At 49.1% G+C, this 23277-nt stretch overlaps 1 protein-coding gene across 2 annotated transcripts in view; it reads left to right on the top strand.

Annotated features, from left to right (window-relative positions):
- Nucleotides 1-23277, top strand: part of SLC6A11 (solute carrier family 6 member 11) — a 121899-nt gene that overhangs the window by 43010 nt on the left and 55612 nt on the right. For both annotated transcript variants that reach the window (XR_004485908.2, XM_004274837.3), the window contains exon 6: nucleotides 11012-11146. Coding sequence is in view for 1 of the 2 variants with exons in the window: in XM_004274837.3 (XP_004274885.2) it covers nucleotides 11012-11146 (135 nt within the window). In the remaining variant the exon portion in view is untranslated. The remainder of the gene's footprint in view (nucleotides 1-11011; nucleotides 11147-23277) is intronic.

The following is a 23277-nucleotide window of genomic DNA, read 5'->3' as shown; positions in this document are numbered from 1 at the left end:
CGAGGAGCACGCAGAGCACGCAAAGATAAGGCCCTTACCCTCAGTAAGGGAGAGGCAGGTGCACGAGAGTAAAGAATGAAAAAGGGCTCAGGAGGAAGGAGAGCTGTTGAGTAGGGCTGCTGTGCCTGCTGCTGTGTAGACACTGGCTCGTGTAACTCACACCTGCCATGAGAGGTGGGAACTGTTATCCACATTCCATGGACTTAAGAACCCACGGCTCAGGGACTTCCCTGTTGGTGCAGTGGTTAAGAATCCACCTGCCAATGCAGGGGACACAGGTTCGAGCCATGGCCTGGGAAGATCCCACATGCCGCAGAGCAACTAAGCCTGTGCGCCACACCTGAGCCTGCACTCTAGAGCCCGCAAGCCACAACTACTGAAGCCCGCGCACCTAGAGCCCGTGCTCTGCAACAAGAGCAGCCATCGCAATGAGAAGCCCGCGCACCGCAACGAAGAGTAGCCCGTGCTCGTAGCAACTAGAGAAAGCCCGTGTGTAGCAACGAAGACCCAACGCAGCCAAAAATAAATAAATTAATTGAAAAACAAAACAAAACTTACGGCTCAGAGGGATTGAGTCAATCTGCTGCATTATTGTCCGCACTTTACGGAAAAGAATAGGAAGACCTAGAAAGACAGCTTGCCAAAAATCAGCCACATACATGGAAAGCACCAGAGGCTGGGTTTTGAACTTGGATTTTCTGGAGTCAAGGCCTATCCCGTATCTGTGTGCTGTATTGCCCAGTGTGTTGTAGGCTATGGAAGGAGCATTTTGTCCTTCCTGGATGGCCTCATGCTGAGACCTGGAAGACATAGTAACTGAACTGGTCTTGAAGACTGGCGAGATGTTGGTAAGTAGAGAAGGAGGAAAGGAGCTTCTGGGTGAACAGAAGCAAAGTCTTGCATGTGGGAAAGTGCAGGGTTTGTTCAGGGAACACAGGGAGATGTGGTGTGAGATGAAGCTGCACTTGAATCCCCTGTGGGGCTGGGTAGTAGTTGAGTGTCGGCTTTGGAGTTGGATGGCTCTGAGCTTGAATCCTACCTTCTTCTATCTGGGCAACCGTGGGCCAAATACTCTAATTCTGGGTGCCTCTGTTTCCACCTCTGTGCAATGGGAATGATACTACTTTCTGTCTTTTAGAATTCGATAGCGTAAGAGCAAAGCGTGTAGAGCCAGCAACAAAAACTAGTCCCATCATTACGTCGTTACCGAGTATCCCCTGATCTTCCATTTCTCCCAAACTGAGCACTTTCCCTCTTGAGCCCTCTGCTTTCAACCAGGATGTCCCTGACGACTAAATAATAAAGCCATGGGATCTCAAGGTTGGAACAGGCCATGGGTGTGGATGATCTTTTTGGTGCCAACCATCAGCAAGAAGAAAGAGTCACACCATTCCCTGGCCTCCTGAGATGTTGGGCTTCCTGCCCACAATGCCCCAACCCTGATGATGAGATTAGATGTTGAGTGAATCCTTCTCTCCTGAACTACCAGGGCTGGGGGTGACATTTTGGGGTCAGTGTCAGAGAAGTCTCTGCAAGTTCCTCTCCATAAGCTGCACGTGAGCCCCCAGCAACCACGTACCCCTCAGTGGGGAGCCCCTGAGCCCCTTCCTCGCGGGGTTCCTGGAGCCCCACAGCGGTTGGTGATGTTCGTTTTCCTCAGCTTCTCCAGAAGCCCGGCTTCCCCCTTTGCAGGGCAAGCTTCATCCCTGACATAAACATGTCTGCAATGGCACATCTGGGACCCGTCCTTCCCTCCAACTCAGCTTTTGAATCCCTTCTATTCTTTTAAATTGGAATTCTGTCTTAACTGGTCCAGCCTGATAGAATGTCTTCTATTCCATCTAAGCACCCTCTGCCCCCTGGCCCCTCAGCCGCTGCTGGAGCTAGGACTTCAGAGGATTCCATCCGTAATGGCCCCTATGGCTCACTCCCACTGCCTTCCATCCTTTATCCCGGAGTCTGGCTGCTACACCTCCTCAGGATGGCTGTGTACACTTCTCTCTGTCCTGACTTTTTTTTTTTTTTAATCTCTGAGTCCTGTTCACCCGATTCACCCAGATTTTCCAGCCAATGAATAAACCACCTCTTAACACCAGCCTTCCACTGCCACCACATTGCCTGTCACTCCCTTTGTCAGTAAGGGGATCCCATAGGGATTTCTGGGAGACACCACTCTGTCCCTCCCCATATAGCTAAGACAGCCTCTCTGTTTGCATTTTTGAGCCCCCAGATATGTTGTTCTTGGCCAGCCAAGGCCACTGGGCTGGAGGGCATTGTGTCTTGCCTCAGTGATACCAGCAAAGGCAGTCAGAATCCTTCCAGTTATTGAGCGGTCGGTGTCTGTGTCATGTGCTTGGCGTGGTGATCTCTAATCTTCACATCGACCTTGGAAACAGGTGTTATCTTCATTTTACACTGAGGAAGATGGAGGCCCTGGAAGGCTGCAGAGACCTTCTAACCCAGGCACACACCTTTGTACTTGGTGATGGTGTCCACATCACCAAGTCAGGTCAGTCTAAACTGTGACAGAGAAGGTTGCAACTGTGGATTTCCAAGAAATGGTGATCTCTGGCAGGTCTGTTCTAACTTCTCTTTTAATATGATGGAGTGGACCTTTCTGCAGGCTTCCTGACTCTATTTATTCCTATTCCTGGTTGACCCCAGGTGTAGGATGGTCGCTCTCAAGAGTCCACGTTCAGATCCTCAGGTTGTCCTCAGCATCTTCGCTTCATTCTGAGTAGAAAGGAATAGTGCGGATCATCTGGGTGGGTGCATAGACTAAGATTGGAAGCAGGCCCTACCCACAGTCACAGAGGTAGTCAGGGGTTAGATTCAAGGGTTAGATATTTAGGTTACATGTTTGACTCCTTGTAATGAAGACCTCAAAGAGCAATAGCAGGAAGAAGATGGTTCACTTCTCTCTCCTGTAACAGTCCAGGCATAAGCTGCCTGCTTGTGGGGACCCAGGCTCCTTCTGTTTTGTTCCTCGGCCTTCCTGTGGGTGTTGTCCCTATTTCCAAGGTCTAAGATGGCTTACTACCTGGTCTTCATTCCAGCCCGTGGGAAGGGCAAGAAGGAAAGGAAAGGGTACAGCCCTTCCCTTTAAGGATACAACCTGGAAGTTGTACGTGGCACCTTTGTTTGTATCTGATTGGCCAGAACGTAGTCACATGGTCACACCTAGCTGCAAGAGAGGCTGGGAAATGTCTTTATTCTAGGCAGCCGTGGATCCAGTCCAAACTTAGGGGTTTTGTTACTGCTGAAGAAGGGAGAGTGGATCTTTGGTGGGGGACAGCTCAGAGTCTCTACCGTTGTGGTGGGATGGGGACTTAGAACCCAGTTATCCCTCCCTCCCTTGTTGCCTCTCAGTTCTAATCCTGTCCCTTGTCACTTTCCCTCACTTACTCCTCAGCCCAGCTCAGGGCTGATGCCATGTTACCTGGATCCCAAGGCAAGCCAATGTTCTGGCATATTCTTTTAGGCTCCACACATGTGCTAATGACAAACCACTGTCACTGCACAAAAATGAAAACTTTAGCTCCTCGTGGAAATATTGCTGCATTGCTAAAGTACTGTTACCTCCTTGAATAGTGAATACCTTCACTATTTTCTTTTGCAAACATGATTCCCTCCACCTATTTAGAATTTGGTTACTTGAAACAGAATGTTTTTTCTTCGTTTACTGTTTCTGCTACAGCGGTCTAAGAACACCTCTAAAAATGATGAAGAGGCCAGATGTGTCCATGGTGACCTCCCTTTGCAGATTCTCATTCTCCTGGCAACTTGTTCCTAGAGATCAATAACATCTTAATGGAAGTTATGCCAGACTGTTTGGTGCCTGCTGTAGCGTTCTTTCCTAGGAGTTCAGGTAGTGCTCTCTCAAAACCCAAAGCTGGGAAAAATCTGTTGGTGTTCAAAACAGTGATTCTCTAAGGATTGGATGTTTATTACCCTGCTTTCCAACCATATGGGATGGGCAGATGTACCCCAGACACAGAGGCAAACATGGCTGGGGTAGCAGGCAATGATGAGTTGCTGCCAAAAGTCAGGCAAGCTGGGCCCCTGAGGTTAAGGACAGACAGAGGAGCAAACAGGAGTAGAAGACAGGAAAGTATTGTGTCGCCAGGTTTGCAGCAGAGAGCCCAGCACATGTGGTGGAGAGGGCAAACTCCTGATCACTGACAGCTCTGTGACCTGGAACAAGCCACTTCTCTCTCAAGCCTCAGTTTTTTCTTTGTCTGCAGAGTGGGGATAGAACTTATTCAAGTGGTATTAAGATCAGTTAGAGATACTCTGTGACACATCTCAGGCACCTAGTAGGTGCTCAGTTAACCTCAGTGTCTTCCAAGCTCCAGCTAGCTGGCTAGAGGAAGGTTCAGCCCAAGTCAGGATCAGGACCCTGGAGAGCTCCAGGGAGTCCTGGTCCTTTGAAAAGGGTTGTGCTCTAGACAGGGGTCCCCAAACCCTGGGCCTCGGACCACGCGGCCTGTTAGGAACCGGTCTGCACAGCAGGAGGTGAGCAGTGGGCAAGCGAGTGAGCGAAGCTTCATCTGCCGCTCCCCATCGCTTGCATTTACCACCTGAACCATCTCCACACACACACACCCGCCTCCCCCAAACCCCACCCCCGCACTCTCCCCCACCCCCCGGCCATCTGTGAAAAAATTGTCTTCTGTGAAACCAGTCCCTGGTGCCAAAAAGGTTGGGGACCGCTGCTCTAGGAAACACTGCAGTTGCGGGGATGGACGTCAGCTTCATCCATCCTGTCTTTCTCACACATAGGGGAAGTGTTCTTTCTCCTGGCGGTCCACAGGGTGATTTTGGTGGTATATGAGCCCAGATTAAAGAACATCCCATCACATAATGAGACAGTATTCCCTTTTCATGTGTCTTAAGGCAAAAGGTGCAGTAAGCTGGCTTATTTTTTAGCACCTCTTTGACACCTGCTATACTTGGTTTTAAACTAAGAGAGAACACAGCTCAGACTCAGAACCTTTGGCTTAGAATTTAATCCCATTTTATCTTCATTGCATTTATTTTTGCATTTATCTTCTATTTGTGGTAATTGAGAATGGTTTTCAGTTTATCGCGGCAACTTACAGTTTTCTTATTACATAATATTTATTTAATGTAAAAGAGCATATTGATTTATAGAAAATATTAAGTAAATAATGCAAAGATGATATGTGTATGTGGCAAAAAAAAAAATTGGCAAGATGGTAAGAGTGATTACAGTTTGGATTAGTTAACCTCGCCTCATTGTCGATGGTAGAATGCCAGCCCAGGGAGAGCATGGAACTTGCCCGAACTGCTCAGCAAACTGTACCTTCTGACCCTGTGGTCTTGGGTCCTTGCCCCAACACCACCCTGCTAGCTCAATGCCTTTTGAACAATGCTCAGCTTTCCAATTGACTCCATTATCCTAGAAAACGTAGGGACGGGCAGCCCTTCTTCAACTTTCGTGGCATTCTCAGTGATCCGACCATCCCCTCCCCCTATGAAATAAATAGCTTTGTCCTGGAAGTAGGGAGAAAACACCCCACAATTCCAGTATTGGAATGCAAATGAGCAATTAGAGTCAATTAAAGCAGGATACAGTACAATTACCACCAATTGTGCTAACCTTTATATTCAGAAGGACTTGACCTGCTAAAAGGAAATTAAACAATAGTGAAACAAAAAACAAAAAAAACCCAACCCAACCTCTTTCTGAACCAAAGGGTGTGCTTTGGTCAGGAGTCTCCTTTCAGAGGCCTGAGAGGTCTGACAGCTGAGACCCTCCTCCCCCCACACCCACCTCTCTGGGTCCAAGCCACCACTGGCAGTGGCCAGGAACAGCCAGGCTTGATGGTACCTTGTCAGTGACCTTATTATGCCCGTAAGCAGACCCTGCATAATTTAGCATAATGCCTGAGCCCTGCTTGGCTCCCTTCCAGACAGATCCTAGGGCGTCAGACATCTTGAAACTGAACTTTGCACCTGAACTTCCTTACCCTCCATCAGTGGACTCGCCTGTCTTTTAAAGCCACATCTCCTGTGGTTTCCTTATTTATGAACACTCCCTAAAATCCGATGCAATTTTCTGAACCCCATTTTATGTGGTTCTAGCATTTCAGATGGACAAAGCACAAGAGCTATTCTGAAGACCTGCATTCTAACCTCGGGGTCCAGATGTCAGACTACTGATTTGTTTCTCTAACGAATATTTATTGAGCACATTGTATGTACCGTATGCCAGCCTGGGCACTGTGGGTACAGCAGAGAATGTAAAAGACCCAACTCCCTTTTTCTGTGGAACTTACATTTTAGAAATGTTAAATTTGCAAGACAATAAAACAGCTGACAGAGAACAGCTACAGTGCTGGGCAGATGCTGGCGTGACTGAGGGATGGATGTGGGGTGAGGGGCAGGGAGGACGTGGCAGACAGGCGTGGTTTATAGTGAAGAGGGTGGCTCCTGACGTAAGACTGAGGTGCTTGAAACCCACCACCGGGGGCCTCCCTGCCTGATGTGGACAGTAGATTGGACGATATCGCAGCTGGAAGGCAGGGCCCCTGGCTGTGAGGAGTCCTCAGCCCTGTGGGGATTCAGGCGTACCCAGGACTAACGCCTTGGGTGGCCCAGGAGCCGGGGATGGACGTTCCGGACAAAGGGAGGCATGAAAAGGCAGGGAGGCCTGAAGGAGGCCTGGCATGCGCCCCAGCGGCGGGGAACCTGGCACAGTGAGAGCAAAGTGGTTGGGGGGGGGATGGAGACCGACGGAGTCGCACAGCAAGTGGGGGCAGCGCCAGGGTTGGAGCACAGGGTTCCTGACGTGAAGCCCAGCCCTTCGCTCTGTATCCCACGACCCTGAGTGAGAGACTGGGAGGTGGACTCAGGAGCAGGAAGACACAGGCCAGATTCTTAGTTTTAAAACTTGGGCTATGGAATGGGGCTGTCACATGACTGAGAAGAAAGGTGATGAAGGGCCCTGCCGATGAGGATGAAAGCAGGGTGTAATTTCAGAGTATAGTTGGAGATCACGTTGGCAGGACTTGACGCTCCTGCTGGGATGTGAGGGCAGCCTCGGTGAGGCTGACTGCAGCCTGAGCACCCGCAGGACAACCTGGAGGTGCCTAGACATCCCAGGGGACCAGATCTGTGCTCATTTCCACCTCTTTGGCTGGTTCCACACCTTCCCCGCCTGACTCAGCTCTCCCGTTCCTGCTTAGCCTTGGAGACCCAGCTCCAACCCCGCTGTCACTGCCAAGAGAAGGCCAGAGCCCTTCCTGGAGACCCTCCAACCTGTCTCTCTAGCCTCCTTTCCCGGTTTCACGCTGCTGTGGTGGGTTCATGACCCTGGGCACCTCATCCGTGCGCACACATCCAGCAGTTCTTGAGCACAACACCTGGTCTCACCATTCTGAGGGCCGGGACTAAGGACCTGCAGTGGATGGTGAAGGCATGAGTGAGAAATGGACTAGAGCAAGGGGAGCAGATAGCGGGTTCTTCCCAGCTGAAAACGGGGCTGCCTGGAGTCCCACGCGGAGGGTTCTGGGGCCACATCCAGGCATCATGATCAGTGAGTGATGTCTGGCACGGGCACAGGAGGGATGTGGCAGCATGTGTACCATTTACGTGCAGGTTCTCGATAGCAAGATGTGTACTGTTTGGACAGTCTCCAGCTACTCTTGGGAGAAATCAAAGGTGATGTGCACGTGTCTAGGACGGCTGAGGGTAGAGACAGATTGCAAGGGGCTTTTAGGAGAGCTGGGCCCGCCATGCATCTCGGTTTTCATACTGCTCTCCGCTTGCGTGCATTACATAATGATCCTCCTGAACCACCTTTTGTACCCGGCTCCGGGCTCTCCAACATCAGCTCACTAAGGGATTGTTCTCGCTGAGGCCTGACACCCAGTGGTTTCATTTTGGCAGGCTGACGCGTCCGCGCTGTGGTCTTCGGGCAATTTACCTGAATATTTTATTTCCCTTACGGTTTTACAAAATGAGTGTCAAAAGGAGGGTGTGGGTGCCAGTGGAGAGAGTGGAGTTCTCCTAAATGTCCTATAGAAGCAGAGCCTCCATTCAGAACTCTGAACATTGGAATTGTTTCAGAATACTCATCAGCCACTTAATAACTCCTGCCCGTGTGCCGACTGAGGAGCAGTCTGCTCTGTGTACCTCCGAGAGCACGGCAGGCTGCGTGTGGCCAGGTTATAAAGGACCCCTGATGCCACACCAGTGGCCCAGTCCACTCACCACAGACCAGACAGAGCACAACCAGCACGTTCAGTCACATCAAGATGGTCCCATAGATGAAGGCCAAATGTCTGTGATTTTCGTTTGCTCTTATGTTTTACGGGATAACATCTTTTTCCCTAAATTTTGTGAGCATTAGGGGTTAAGCTCCAGAAATATCATTCATCAGGTCCTGGGCATTTTGGATAATTAATCTTCTGCCGTACAACAGAGACCAAAGTGGAAATTATACGATGAAAGCAATAGATTTTAGCCTTCCCAGCTTCATAGACATAAGCTGGTTGATTAGGGGGGTTCATTTTGCAGGAGGAGAATCAAGCATTTGTGTGAAATGCTGAAGATCTGTGATAGATTGTGCCTACAAAGCTAAGGGAATTGGAGATTTTATAGCAATCTTAATTAGCTCTCTGGGCAGGAACCATCGACATTGACTGTTTACTGGTCTCTAATTTATTATTATTATTATTATTATTATTATTATTATTACTAGTATCGTCTACTGGTCTATAGTTATATATTTGACTTGCTTTCAACTTCTTTGGATGACCGTATATGTGACAGCAAAAAATTGTTTGTATTGATTATATGCCTTGTTGATTGAGCCAGTGGTTGATCTGGGGCCATGGACATCGAAATTTGTGGGGCAGAGTTGTGGGTGGCCTGAGGTGGGTACCATCATGGTAGGTTAGGAACAGTGTCTGGATGAGATCATCCAGGCTTCCAGGGTGTGTTGGCAGGACCCATGGACACCACCCCCTGCTGCTTCTTATTTCCCGTTGTTCAGGACTGAGGTTAAATCCCTGCTTCGTCACTTATCAACCAAACGACGTAACTTCTCTGAGAGTCACGTCTCTAAAAATGGGGAAAATAACACTGAATTTGCATTGCTGTCGTGGGAGTCACATATACAGCCTCATGGTTGATTGCATGACCTTGAAGTCAGACAGGCCTCCTTGTGAATCCCACATCGGCCATTCCTTAGCTGGGCCACCCTAGGTGAGTTAGCAGTGACCTCTCTGACATTCCTCATATCTAAAAAGACGGTACTCATAACTATCTGAAGAATGAATGCCTGGTGTGTGGAAGTGGTGAATAAACATAGCAATTTCTATTGTCATGTGTAAAGTGCACAGCATATAGTAAGATTTCATTTGTTCCTTCTTCCTTCCGTCTCCATTTCCCATGTCCTGAGCTCCTATTCATCCTTTACGGGACAACATCTGGATCACCTCCTTGGAGAAGCCCTCTCTGACTACCCCTGAGATTAGCTACTCCCTTCTCTGTGCTCCACCATCCTTTGCGTTCCCCCGATTACACAGTGCATTAATTATCTACCTACATACCCGCCTGTCTTTTCTGTCAGTGGGAAGCCTCTTGAAACAGAAACTTTCATCCTGTGACCCCCATTCATTCAGGAGTCTAGCTCAGTGTTCGGTACATAGGAGTGTTTAGGGTGTGTGGGTGAATGAGTGAGTAAATAAATAAATGAGTGGAGTGAAGGCCTGAGCCACTAGTGAAAGAAACCCTGCATGGCAAAGGGGTGAGAGGCTCCAGAGTGATGGAGGGATTAAGATCTTAGGTCCTAGAGCACAGGTTCTTTCCTTGAGGAATCTGAGCCTCTGGACCATCCAAAAGCTGGTGCACGTATCTGTGAAAGTGCACACTTGGGGGAAAGGGGAAGAGGGTCCATAACTGTCATCAGATTCTCAGAAGCGTCTGTGGCCCCCAAATATTAACAAGGTGATGCTCTAAATAGGTGGAGGGATGAAGTGATTGGAGGACAGGATGTGACGAGGGAGAAAAAGTAAGACCAGGAGGGGACGCTGAGTCCTGAGGGCACCTCAGGTAGAACAGGAGCTCCTGTGCTCTGTCAAGGTGTTGCTGTCTCCTTCTACGCAGCTTTTGTTCAGGAAAGCTTAGGGGGGATTTCGTTCCTTGCACTGCCTTGATTCTTGCAGATTCCATGGGCTGCAACGGTCTCTCAGGTTCATTGGGTCCAATCGCTTGCTTCCAAGCAGACCAAGCGGAAATGATTCCAGGAAAACACTGGGTCTTTCCCACCCTAAACAGCTCCCATCCTCCTCTCCCCCTCCCATTCCCTTCTCTGTTTTCTCCTCTCCTCTCCTCTCTTCCCCTCCCCTCTTGGGGCTTCCCTGGGGGCGCAGTGGTCGAGAGTCCGCCTGCCGATGCAGGGGACATGGATTCGTGCCCCGGTCCGGGAAGATCCCACATGCTGCGGAGCGGCTGGGCCCGTGAGCCATGGCCGCTGAGCCTGCACGTGCGGAGCCTGTGCTCTGCAACGGGAGAGGCCACAGCAGTGAGAGGCCCGCGTACCGCAAAAAAAAAAAAAAAAAATGTTGGTCTTGACCCATTAGTGAATTGACATGAATTTAAAGGGCCATGACCAGTGTTTAAAAATGACACAGTATGATAGAAAATACTAGAGTGCATCACACATGTGAGATGAGCATGAGTTTGTGAAACTTCCTGTTTCAGCTCTATGTGTGTATGAGTTGTGATATCGTATATATTGCTTTCTTCCGTTCTGGTCCAAAAAAGATTGGAAAGCACTGATACAGCACCACTGTGGGCTCTCAGTAGGTGTTCACTGCAGGACCCAGCCTTGCGGGGGTGGGTGCGAGAGCAAGCTGTGTTAGGGCTCACTTCTTACCGCTGCGCTGGGCGGCCCTTTGCTGCCAGCAAGAAGTTAGGGGCCTGCCGCGTTGCCTGCCACTGTCGCTCCTTCTTGATTTTCCCTCTCCTCTCCTGGCAGGTGGTGTATGTCACCGCGACGTTCCCCTACATCATGCTGCTGATCCTTCTGATCCGGGGGGTCACGTTGCCCGGGGCCTCCGAAGGCATCAAGTTCTACCTATACCCCGACCTCTCCCGGCTCTCCGACCCACAGGTAAGAGTCGCTGGCTCCGTGCACAGCTGCCCTCCACCTCTGGGAAGCCTTCTACACGGAGCCTCAACGACCCACTGAGGGAAGTCTGTGGCCCCTTCTCAGAATAATACTTTTCAATGCGTAAATTACATACACAGGGAATCAAATACATTGAAATACAATCACCAAAACATGAAAAAAAGAGATTTATGACATGGTAATGTAGCAATATCCAGCATGAGGAGAATAATTTCCATGATTTCAAAGCAGTGATGAGCCTACATGATATTTGGAGAACTCTGTACAGTGATATGAAAATATGTGGGATTTCTACCGATGACAGTACTGTGGTCTGTTGCCTGCCTTTGTAATTGAAGGAAATGCTAAATTTCAGTGAGAGGTCATTTAAAATAAAAATACACTTTTTTCTCCACCTAAGAACACAGATCTCTGCAGGCGTGCTTCTCTGAGAGAAACTGGGTCTTTGTTGGTGATTCTCCTTGCGGGGGTAGGTCACAGAAACAAAATAACTGGTGACCTGGCTAAGCTGTCAGTTGTCTTTGGAAAGGCATCAGCCGTTCTGAATTCTGGGTAGATCTGTTTATGTCGAAGTCTCTCCAGGTGGGTAGGGGTGGTGTGCCTGCAGGGGGGAGGTGTTAGACAACAGATGAACGCAGCATCTTAGGGGCCCAGGTCTTCGCAACCTCCACTACTTGTTAGAAACTCCTGGGGAGCTTTTGAACATCCTGATTCCCACCCAGAGCACAACCCCTACCATTTAAAACAAACCCTCTGGGGGTGGGTCTCAGGTCTCAGTATCTTTTGAAGGCCCCCTGGCAATTCCAATGTGTGAAATAACATGCCCAACAGATATCTTAGCGGGTGAAGAGGCGCTCGTTTTTCTTTGAAAACAAACACAGATCGTGCCGTAGAGTGTGGAATCTGCGTTCAGCTGATCACGAGGCTTGCAAGAGATGTCAAGTCTTCCGTCTCTGGCTTGCGGCCGCCCCCTCTTAGGAGAATGGGGTTGTGAGGAGTGCTGGTTCGCGCAGCTCAGCTTGTAGCTCATTACGGTGGGTTCAGGTGGACGGCGGCGGGGCCCGTGTGCTCGTTTCTAAGTTTGCCCCGCCGTGAGGGCCCCGAGGCTCAGGCCCCAACAAGGAGCAGCCTGAGTTGCAAGCAGAATCCCAGGAAGAAAGAAATTAGCTCCTGACGACTGGCTTCACTAACTCCAACCTCCGATGCCAAAGGCTCAGTTGAAGAAGCAGTTTTGGAAAACAGATTTCCACAGTCACTGCTCTGTGCATTTTCGTTAGGTCCACAAATTCTGCCTTGATCCGGATGGCCGTCCTGTTCCCTCCTCTGCCCACCGGCTTCCTTCTCCCGGTCCTCAGGGCTGGCCAGTCCCGAGCATCTCCCAGAGTTTCCAAACCTGGCTGATCCTCAGAACACCTTGGCACATGCTGAAATGCATTTTCTCGGGGGGCTGAGATGGCACCTGGGCATCTGTATCTTTAAGCTTCAGAGGCCATTCTGATGATCAGAAAAGTTTGCAAAAACCCAGCTGATACCTACAACGTTGGAGCCCTACACATAGACACGTGTGCACACACAGACACACACCACACGCAGAACAGAAGTGAGGCCAGGCGGTTCACCATTCAGACCACCTGCCCGAATCATCCCAGTTTCCTACCGGCTCTTTCCTTTAGGCCTCTGGGTCCCAGGCCAGCACGTATCGGCAAGGCTGTCCTATGGAGCGGCTGCTTGGAGTGGTGGAAAGCACACGGGGCTGGGAGTCAGGACGTGGATTCCTCCTCTGGTTACGCCACTGGTCCTGAGGGACCTTCGACAGGTTCCTTCTCTCTTTCTCCTTCTGGGCCTCAGTTCCCCGCTGATGACATGAAAGGGTGAATGCAGTCAGTGGTTTTCAAAGTAGATTTGGAGAGCCCTGGGTTTTCCATGAGCATGAGTCGGCAAACTGTGACCTGCACGGCGAATTCGGCCCTCTGCCCGTTTTTATAGATAAGGTCTTATTGGAACATGGCCATGGTATTATTTTTTTTTAACATATTGTCTGTGGCTCTTCAAAGGCAGAACTGGGTAGTTGAGGCAGAAACCATAGGACCCCCTGTATCAAGGGTTCCAAGACCTCCCCCCATCACCACCCCATATCCAGTGATTTAGTAGAAGGGCTTGCAAGACGTAGAAGAAGTTATTCTCTTGGATTTGGTTTATTTCCATCATCAGTGGGAGAAAAAGACACATCAGGCAAAGTCTGGAGGAATCCACACCGGGCGTAGAGCAGTCTCTCCCCTTCCTGACGGGAGAGGCTGCACAGAACGTCCTCTTTCTTCCAGTATCGAAATGCGGCAGCACGTGGGCAGCACTTCTGCCCAGAGGAGACTGCTCCGGACTTGGAGTCCGGGTTTTTAATGGGGGCATTTTATTAAGTGCATGATAGATCACAGTCCTCTGGATTCCAGACCCCCATCAGGAAATCCGGCGTTCACTGTAAAGTGCATTGCTTGTGTGGACAGTCCAGGCAGGCTGGTCCAGCAGAATTGAGTGCCCCAGGCATGCGGACAGCCGCATCCCTTGGCATCATAGGGAATGTCGAAGCGGAGTTCCTAGACACCAGGGCAAGCCATGCCTCCTGGAGAGCAGCGTCAGGCCTGCTGTGGTAACGCTTTCCTGCATACCTGCAAAACATTAAATATTCACTGTTTGGCCTTTTCTAGAGAAAGTCTGCTGACCCCTGAGTTGAAGAACCTTCAGACACCTGTGAGGGGAAGGTTGATGGGCTCCGACCCCCACCTGATCCCCCCACTCCATCCTTGTTGCCCTCTGCCTCTACTGCCACCAGCCTCATTCAGGCCACCACCATCTCCCATTTGACAACTACAGAAGCCTCCTAACTGGTCTTCCAGAAGTGGCTCTTAACCCCTCTAGGCTACTCCCCACCCAGCAGCAGAGTGATCTTTTTGAAATATAAATCTGGTGGGCACCTCTTTGTTTAAATCCATTCTGGGGTTCCCTGTGGTCTTTGGAATAAGATCCAAGTGGAGGGGCCTCTGAGGTCCTCCGTGAGCTGCCTCCTTGCTGCATCCCCCATCACTCTCCTCCTCTATCATTCCACACCTTAGAATTCCAGATTTTGGGCTCCTTTCTGCCCCAGGACCTTCGCACATGCTGTTTCTCCACTGGGAACACTCTTTCTCCCCGAGACCCTCCTTCCCCACGTTGCCTGAGCAACACGCAGTCACCCTTTAGGGTTCAGTTTAAACATTATTTGGTCAGGCAGGTCTGTCCAAACTGCCAACCATGCACCCCTGGACTGACTTTCCAGAGCACGTATCATGTTTGCGATGAAATAATCACATATATATGTCATATATATGTATGACCTGTATGATTTATTTACTTTCCATTTATTTGCAACAGATATTTACTGAGTGCCTACTCTTGTGTCAGAGATTATTATAGGTATTAGGCATATGGAATTAGACAGTGGACAAAAGAGTGATCCCTGCCCCATGGAATTTATATGCTGGTTGGGGAGGAAGGTAGTAAACAAAATCAAGTCAAAGATGCCATCCATTAGATGGTGGCAAGAACCATGGAGACAAAGTATGGACGTGGGGAAAGAGTGCTGGGGAAAAGAGCTGTGATTCCCAACAGGTGGCCAGGAAGGGCCTCTCTAAGAAGGCACCTTGGAAGCTGGGTCTGTATCTGCCTTGCCCACCACTGTGTCCCTAGGCCCTGGATAGCTCAGTGCCTGGTACATAATAGCTCAGTAAATGTTTGCTGAATGAATATAAGAGCCAGAGCTATTTTGGTTTTTAAAGAAAGATTTTGTTGCTTTAGCAAGAAGTCTAAAAACCTCCAGCTCACCAGATCTGTGAGCTGCAATGTTTTTTGTTTCTCTCTCAGTAATGGCCAGAAAATGGATATGGTTGTGTGTGTCTCCACCAAAAAGCAATAGTCATAGCTGATTGTCTGGACAGAGATACGGATAGTGACCCCAAAGGGCAAGGAAAACAGAACTCCAGGTAGCTAGTGTTTTTTGGAAGCTGGGGTGTGTTGCAGGAACGGCTCAGGAAAGGGAGGTCTGGAAAGGGAGGTGGGAGCAGCCCCGAACCTGCTCTTGATCTGCTCTGGGCGCTGAAAGGCAGGCAGTGGAGTGTACAGTCATGATGAGTCTGCATAAGGGTTTTGATGGCTCCTCAAATTTGGAGGCTAGTGCATCACGCAAAGCTTGTCTCCTTGTGGGGAGAGAGGGCAGCATCTGAGCAGGTCAGTAGAATCACAATGCCCCAGCTGGAATGTCTACTCGACAGATAGAGAGATCCAGGTCAGAGAGGCTGAGCCACTTGCCTGTGGCCACACAGCAGCTTAGCAACCCAGTGAAGACTTAGAGCCCAGGGTTCCTGGGTTCTGGGAAGGACAACTCCTAAATGAAGGGAGGTGAGGTCTTAAGAAGAAAACAGATCCACAGCACCCGGTTACAACTGTTCCCATTTGTACATATTCCAGACCATGAAGAAGCAGAGGCCACTGGTTTTGACTCCTACTCTCCCGTTATTGGAGATGTGGCCTCAAGCAAGGCTCCTCACCTCTCTGGGGTGAGTCCCCTCTTCTCTAGAATGAGGATCTCAGGCTGTACTTGCCTGCCCCATCAGATGACCATGAAGGTCTAGGATGATGACCCAGCTATGGAGGAATATTCTTTTCCTTTTATAGTTCTGTAGTTATTTTAATGTGCATTAGAAAAAAATCTGGGATATCAACCAAATCAAAATACACACACACACACACACACACACACACACACAGAGTTGACCCTTGAACAACACGGGTTTGAACTGTGTGGGTCCACTTATACATGGATTTTTTTTTATTTTCCCAGTAAATGCTACAGTACAATGTGTGGTTGGTTGAATCCCCGGATGCGAGCCCCAGGTACAGAGGGCCGACTACGGGACTTGAGCATCTGCAGATTTTGGTTTCTGTGTGAGGTCCTGGAGCCAGTCTTCTGAAGATACTAAAATCCACAAATCCTCAAGTCCCTTACTGTTGGCCCTCCATATCCATAGGTTCTGCATCTGCAGACTGAACCAGCCACAGACCATGTAGTATTTGCCATCTGCAGTTGGTTGAATCTGAGGATGTGGAACCCGTGAATACAGAGGCCCGACAGTATACACACGCACGTGTATATATGTGACACCCCTCCCCACAACCTCACACACATACTCTGAAGGGTAATTTGGCAAGAACTTTGAAAACCAGAAGTGAGCATAGGCTGCCGCCCAGAACATCCCTTATGTGTGTGCATAAGGAGGCATGCACATAGAGGTTTGCTAAAAAAAAGAAAAAGAAATAGTTTATCAGAGGAAACATTGGAAATAAATATCCATCAAATAATGACTGGTAAAAAAAAAAATATATATATATATATGTGTGTGTGTGTGTATATATATATATATATATGCATGATAAAATAGACAAGGTTAATTTTTTTATTTTGCAAATTATGTTTATTATCTTGCCATAACATTCTTTTTTGTAACATCTTTATTGGAGCATAATTGCTTTACAGTGTTGTGTTAGTAAGGCAGTATTAAATGAATATTAGAACAAACATGGACATGGCAAAAATAGTGCAAGTGAAAGGTGGTTGGCTGAAGTTTGGGCCACAGACGGGGCTGGAGGGACATCAGGGTAGCGTTAGGACTTTAGGTGGCCACATGCTCCCACTCGACACAAGAGGCCAGCTCTCACAGAGAAAGTTGGTCAGAGAGCTGCTGGCTGGACATATTTTATCAGGAGGTCAGTAAAAGCCTCGGTCTTGTGTCTCTTGGTAGTGTTCTCCTTTTAGCCAGTGCAGATTTTTTTTTTTTCTGAATAATCATCTTAAGTTAGTTTCCCATTTGTACTTCAAATTGCACCAAGAAGGAAGTTCCTGGAAAGTGTCACTCGGTCTAGTTGTTTGGCGGCTCTCGGAGTGTGAACACACTTGTTTCGTGGGGATGATCTAGAAGTTGCAGTGTGCAGGCTGTGAGGGACTCAAGCGTTGATTCCGGGGCCACCTGGGTGGAGAGCTGGGAAGGAGAGGTGATGGGGACAGGTGAGCCACGGGGAGGTCGTTGGTCCCTGGGGCTGCTCCATCCGGTCCCTGGGGAGTGGGGGGTGGTCAGTGATCTCAGGTGCACTGAGGGGTCAGCAGGGGGTGAAGTGAGCACTTGGTTGGGAGTCCTTCCTGATCTGCAGACCCCACGAGGACGGGCATCCCGTTAGTCCTGTGTACCACTCATCTGTCACCAGAGCCTGGCACAGCTGCACCTTACGTTATTCCAGATGCTCGCTGCATGAACCTATGTGCCAGACATCAGCGTGTAGAATGAGTGAGACCCCCCCTTCCCCTCAGGGGGCCCACAGTCTGGCGTAAGAGGGCAGAGTCACCCCTCCTCGCCTGAGCTCCTCTCCCTGTAAGAAGAGGGAAGAGGCACTGGGCGAGATCACAGCTTCCCGTCCTTCCTTCCAGTCAGTTGAGAAGAATGTGGCCGCTTGTTACTGATAACCGTCCTTGCGCCAAAGCCAGTGAACGATTCAGCCTTTTATACGTACACCCACGGGGATGGGAAGTGGCTGCACTCCTGCCATGCCTTTCCCTCTCATGCCTTCTAGAGGCTTACTTGGTGGGGGCCTCAGGGGCGGGGGTTGCTGAAGGCTGAGGCTGCACGCGTTAGAACCCCTAGCTCTCCTGGTCTCTCCCGCAGCCTGAGGCACCGGCCCTGTCCTGGGGCTCCAGTGATAACTGAGGGGCTGCACATTACCATCAGAGCTTCACTTCTCTGCAGACATGTTGGGGGTTCCCTGAAGTCTGGGGCCTGGGGTGGGGGTGGGGGTGCCCATGCATGTCATCAGGGAGAGGGGAGGCAGTGACCCACAGGAGAAAGACGGTCCCCAGGGTGCCTTCCCTCCCCATAGGATGCTCTTCTCCCGGCATCTGGACCAGAATGGTGAGGAGCTTAGATGCAGCCCTGCAGCCTCCCCAGAATCCAGCATCTCTATTAATTCCAGGTCCGGGCCCAGCTCCCTTCCCTCCTGCTTACAAGGGGCTCAGACACGCCTGTTTGCTGTGTCATTTACATTTACAAAGGGACACAGGGAGCCTGACTGGTGCAGAGCTCTGGACCCCAGCTCCGGGGCCTTGGACAAGGGAAAATTCCCTTTGAGAGACTCTCCTGGCCCCTCTGGGCTTGTGTGGCAGGGATTCTCCATCACAACTGATTGTCGGATGATGGGCACTTAGGTTGTTTCCATCTCCGGGCTATTGTAAATAGAGCTGCAATGAACATTTTGGTACATGACTCTTTTTGAATTATGGTTTTCTCAGGGTATATGCCCAGCAGTGGGATTGCTGGGTCATATGGTAGTTCTATTTGTAGTTTTTTAAGGAACCTCCATACTGTTCTCCATAGTGGCTGTACCAATTCACATTCCCACTAGAGTCTGTCATACAGAGTGAAGTAAGTCAGAAAGAGAAAGACAAATTCCGTATGCTAACACATATATATGTAATTTAAGAAAAAAAAATGTCATGAAGAACCTGGGGGTAAGACAGGAATAAAGACACAGACCTACTAGAGAATGGACTTGAGGATATGGGGAGGGGGAAGGGTGAGCTGGGACAAAGTGAGAGAGTGGTGTGGACATATATACACTACCAAACGTAAAATAGATAGCTAGTGGGAAGCAGCCGCATAGCACAGGGAGATCAGCTCGGTGCTTTGTGACCACCTAGAGGGGTGGGATAGGGAGGGTGGGAGGGAGGGAGACACAAGAGGGAAGAGATATGGGAACATATGTATATGTATAACTGATTCACTTTGTTATAAAGCAGAAACTAACACACCATTGTAAAGCAATTATACCCCAATAAAGATGTAAAAAAAAAAAAAAAACTGATTGTCGGGCCGGGTCAGGGAGTATTCACAACAGCCCTCTCTTCCTGTCTCCCAGCTAGTGAAGCAGGAGAGAGAACTCCAGAAAGCGAAAGCAGGTAAAGAGCTAAGCTGTGGGAGCCTGGGAGCTGGGAGAACACCTGCCTCACAGGAAAACGCGGGGTCGAGAGAGCCATGGAAGTTGTTTCCAGGTCTAAAAGGCTGTAGTGTCCATGAGGGCTTCCCAACCACCTGGTTTAAAACTGCAGCCCCCTTCCACCCTCCACGCATTCTGCCCACCTTCCCGGCTTTGCTTTCTCCCTGACACTTGCCAGCATTCAGATGTTGTTCATTGTGTATCACTGTCCCCCACACGCTACAGTGTAGGCTCCATGAGTGAGCGCAGGTGACTGATCTGTTTCGTTCGCTGCAGAACTCCAGCCCCCAGAACTCTGCCTGCCCCACAGTGCACGCTCGATAAATAGTTATTGAATGAGTGAAGGAAGGACGATTCCCACCAGAGCCTGTGTGACTTTGCATTACGGTGACGTAGCATACATTGTGGTTGGGGGTCTGCTCTCCAGAGAGAGGGGTTTTCAGTGCAGTGGAATCTGGTGTCGAGGGAAAGAAATTTGAGACACTACTGCCCTTGAGCTGCTGGGCGGCCTTCAGCCCATCCCTTTACTTCTCTGGGCTCGAGGAACTCACCTGTCCGTCCAGGTATGAATATCTACTGCATAGAGTAGCCGTGAAGCCAGTGTGCCTGGGAATGCAAACACACTTCTAGTTTTCAGTTTGGGTGCCCGGCACATAGGAGGACGCCGAGAAGTCGGCGGTGTTCCTCATCCTGTGTCCACGCCACTGGCGCTGGCCAGGGCAAGCCTAGGCCTCACAGCCCAAAGGGGAGGCCTTGAACTCAGAACTGAGAGCTTTTATCATGGGTCCAGTAAATTAAGTTTCTCATCGAGCCCTTGAAGCCACACAGCAACTCGCCGCCTTTGTCCCCTGGCAATTTGCATTCCGTGGTCTGTTATAACTTTCTAAACATCTATTTGTCTTCTCTGTCAGCCCTGTGTTCTCTCTGAAGTGTGAAGTGCTTCCACTCCATTTTTTTTTCTCCTCAAATTTTTATTTTCTGCCTTTTCAGTCTTTGGGGAGTGGAGGGGCTCTTGCAGGAAATCACATTTTCCCTGCCCCAGATTCCTGCCACTCTCGCGCTTCATTGTGTTTCAAGTGTGTGTTTTCAGGGCAAGAATAGAAAAGCCTGTCACAGATCCAAGTCGTGGGGTCTGCTTTCCCAGGGCGTGTACAAGTTCCCCGAGTCGGCCTCCTCTCTGGAGGGAACTGGAGCCTGTAGCTAAGGTGTCAGATCCTGGGGATGGGGTCCAAGGATGCCCGAACAGTGAGAGCCCGTAGAACACCAAATCTATCCCCCTCCCCACCCCAAAGGGGGACAAATCAGGGAAAACAAGACCTCGGTTTAAAACCCTACCTGCTTACCCAGCTGGGACGAAGTGAGAGTGGTGTGGACATATATACACTACCAAATGTGAAATAGATAGCTAGTGGGAAGCAGCCGCATAGCACAGGGAGATCAGCTCGGTGCTTTGTGACCACCTAGAGGGGTGGGATAGGCAGGGTGGGAGGGAGGGAGACGCAAGAGGGAGGAGATATGGGGACATATGTATATGTATAACTGATTCACTTTGTTATAAAGCAGAAACTAACACACCATTGTAAAGCAATTATACTCCAATAAAGATGTTAAAAATAAATAAATGCATAAATAAATAAAAGAAAACCCTACCTGATGAACCTCAGGGATGGGACCATGGAATTTGGCAGTGTACTCTGATTCCAGGCAGGGACCCAAGGGAAAATGGGCCTCTTGGCTGTTGGACGCTCAAACCAATATTTACAAAATTGATATCGACTTAGAGACATTGGATGTGTTTTGGAAAAGATCACAAACCTCACTGACATGGGGGTTGCAAACCTCATGCCATGGGACTGAAAATCCCCCAAGGTCTCCCTTCGGTATGTTTGATTCAGGGTTAGGGTCAGTGCCCCACCATGCTGGCTTGTTTTCCTCTCAGTACCAAGCAGGGGGATGCAGAATCAGATCACACGTTGTTCTTGTCTTCAAGGAGATGACAGTCTCTTAGGAAAGACACACAATAACAATAAAGTCAGTGGTGAAGGGCTGTGCAGTGGTCGGAATTCACCTGACACAGGTGTGCTCCTTCCAGTCGTCAGGTAAACGCCTCTGGAATTAGAGATGCGTTATTGATCTGACATCATGTACACTTAAAGACAGTGACTGTTTCTTTCTTTACTGCTTGAAATTCCTTCAGAATTGCCTGCTGTTAGAATCAGAATTCCTGTACACGCCAGTGAGATTTTGTACATCGCTGGGCACCCACTAAATTCTTCCAACCACAGGTTTACTCAAGGTGAAGGTTTGTGCCTTTTAGTTTTCAGCAGTTTTAGCGGCACCTTATTAACCTGCAGGCTTGGTGGTTGAGGAGCTGCTCAGGTATCCGTAAGAGTAGTGATACTGGTTACTGCTTATCATTTCTTGATGCCTGACTCTATGTCAGTTACTGTGCTTTACGAACTTGTCATTTAATTTATCCAATTCACTCAATCAGCAAATAGTCAGGTGTTGAAAATTATTCTGTTCCAGACTCAGGAGCTAAGTGCTATATATAAGTACCTTAAATTCTGATGACCAATAAGAAGTCCTTAGATTCTGAGAGAAAAGTCCTATCTTACAGGACCTGAGAATCTTAAAACCCATGACCTAAAGGCTTTCACATGAGGAGTCAGGGCTCCAAGAGGTTAAAGCACTAGCGTCTTGCTTACACAGCTAGCACTTGAACCCAGGTGAGTCTCACTCGGCCATGTAGAGGATTCAATGCTGAAACTTTCTGTCATATCTGATCTTCCTGGGCTCACTCTCTCTCTGCCCAGCACTGGGATGACAGTCCTGCTTCTGGGGTCTTTGAGCATCCCAGACCTATGTGACTATTTTGCAGGAATCCTAGAATCTCAGCATTGGGTGAGATTCCCACCCGAGGTGCCCAGTGCAGGAATCCCCTCTGTAGAAACCTGGTCAGCCACTGAGTGGCCCCTCCTGTGACATGGAAGCCCCTCACCTCTACTTTGGGACAGCCCTCTACTCACCGGGGTCCCAATGTTGAGATATTCATTTATTCTTTCACTTGCTTATTCTTTCTTGACTCATCTGCTCTAAGTTTTCAGTCCCCCACTTTGAGAGTATCCACCAGGGTTGAACACGCTAATTTAAATGGAGCCTAAACTACTGAGGCACAAGCCAGCCTCCTCTGGGCTAATAGAATAGCCTCCAAGATGGGCCCCATCCTCCAAGGTGGGCCTCTTACTCACTCACTCACTCTTTTCCTCACACAGCAGACCCAGGGAGCTCTGAAAAAGGAATCTGGGTCATGCAACTTCCTGATGTTGTTATTCAAATGTATTTTCCTTTAATGCTTTGAATATATCTATAATAACTCCTTTACAGTGTTTGCTAAATCTGACATTTTTCAGGATATAGATCACGTTTTTCTGGTTTCCTGTTTTGTTTTGTTTTCTTGCATGTCTGGTAGTTTTTGACTGAATATTGTGAATAATATGTTGTACACACTCTGGATTTTGTTATCTTCCTCTGCAGAGTGTTGTTTTTTTATTTTAATCAGTAGTTCAGTTATTGGCTGATCACCTCAAACTTCTATAGGTTCAACTTTGTTTTCTAGTGTGGATCTGTGGAAATCCCAAGCTGTTTCCCAAGCTCCTCTAATTTGATAGGAGTGGATAGGACTTAATGGGATTCTGAACTCTGTCTCCCCAGTAGATCTTGCCAGGGCTTGGCTTTAGGCTTTATGAGGATGGAGCTAGAGTAGTGATTACTCTAGAGTGATGGCTCTCAACCAGGGAAATTTTGCCTCCCAGGAGACACTTGCAAATGTCTGCAAACAGTATTGATTGTTACAACTTGGGGGGTTACTGGCATCTAGTGAGTAGAGGCCAGGGAGGCTGTTAAACATTCTACAATGCACAGGACAGCCCCTGCAACAAAGAATTACGGGTCCCAAATGTCCATAGTGTCACAGTGTAGAAACCCTGCTTTAGGACATGGTTCTTCCCCCTAATGGAAGGTCTTTCTGTGTCTCAGCCAGGTAC

This window comes from Orcinus orca, chromosome 10 (genome assembly GCF_937001465.1).
Source record: "Orcinus orca chromosome 10, mOrcOrc1.1, whole genome shotgun sequence".
Taxonomy (NCBI): Eukaryota; Metazoa; Chordata; class Mammalia; order Artiodactyla; family Delphinidae; genus Orcinus; species Orcinus orca.
Note: the sequence above shows the minus strand (reverse complement) of the source record. Positions and strands in the feature narration are given on the sequence as shown.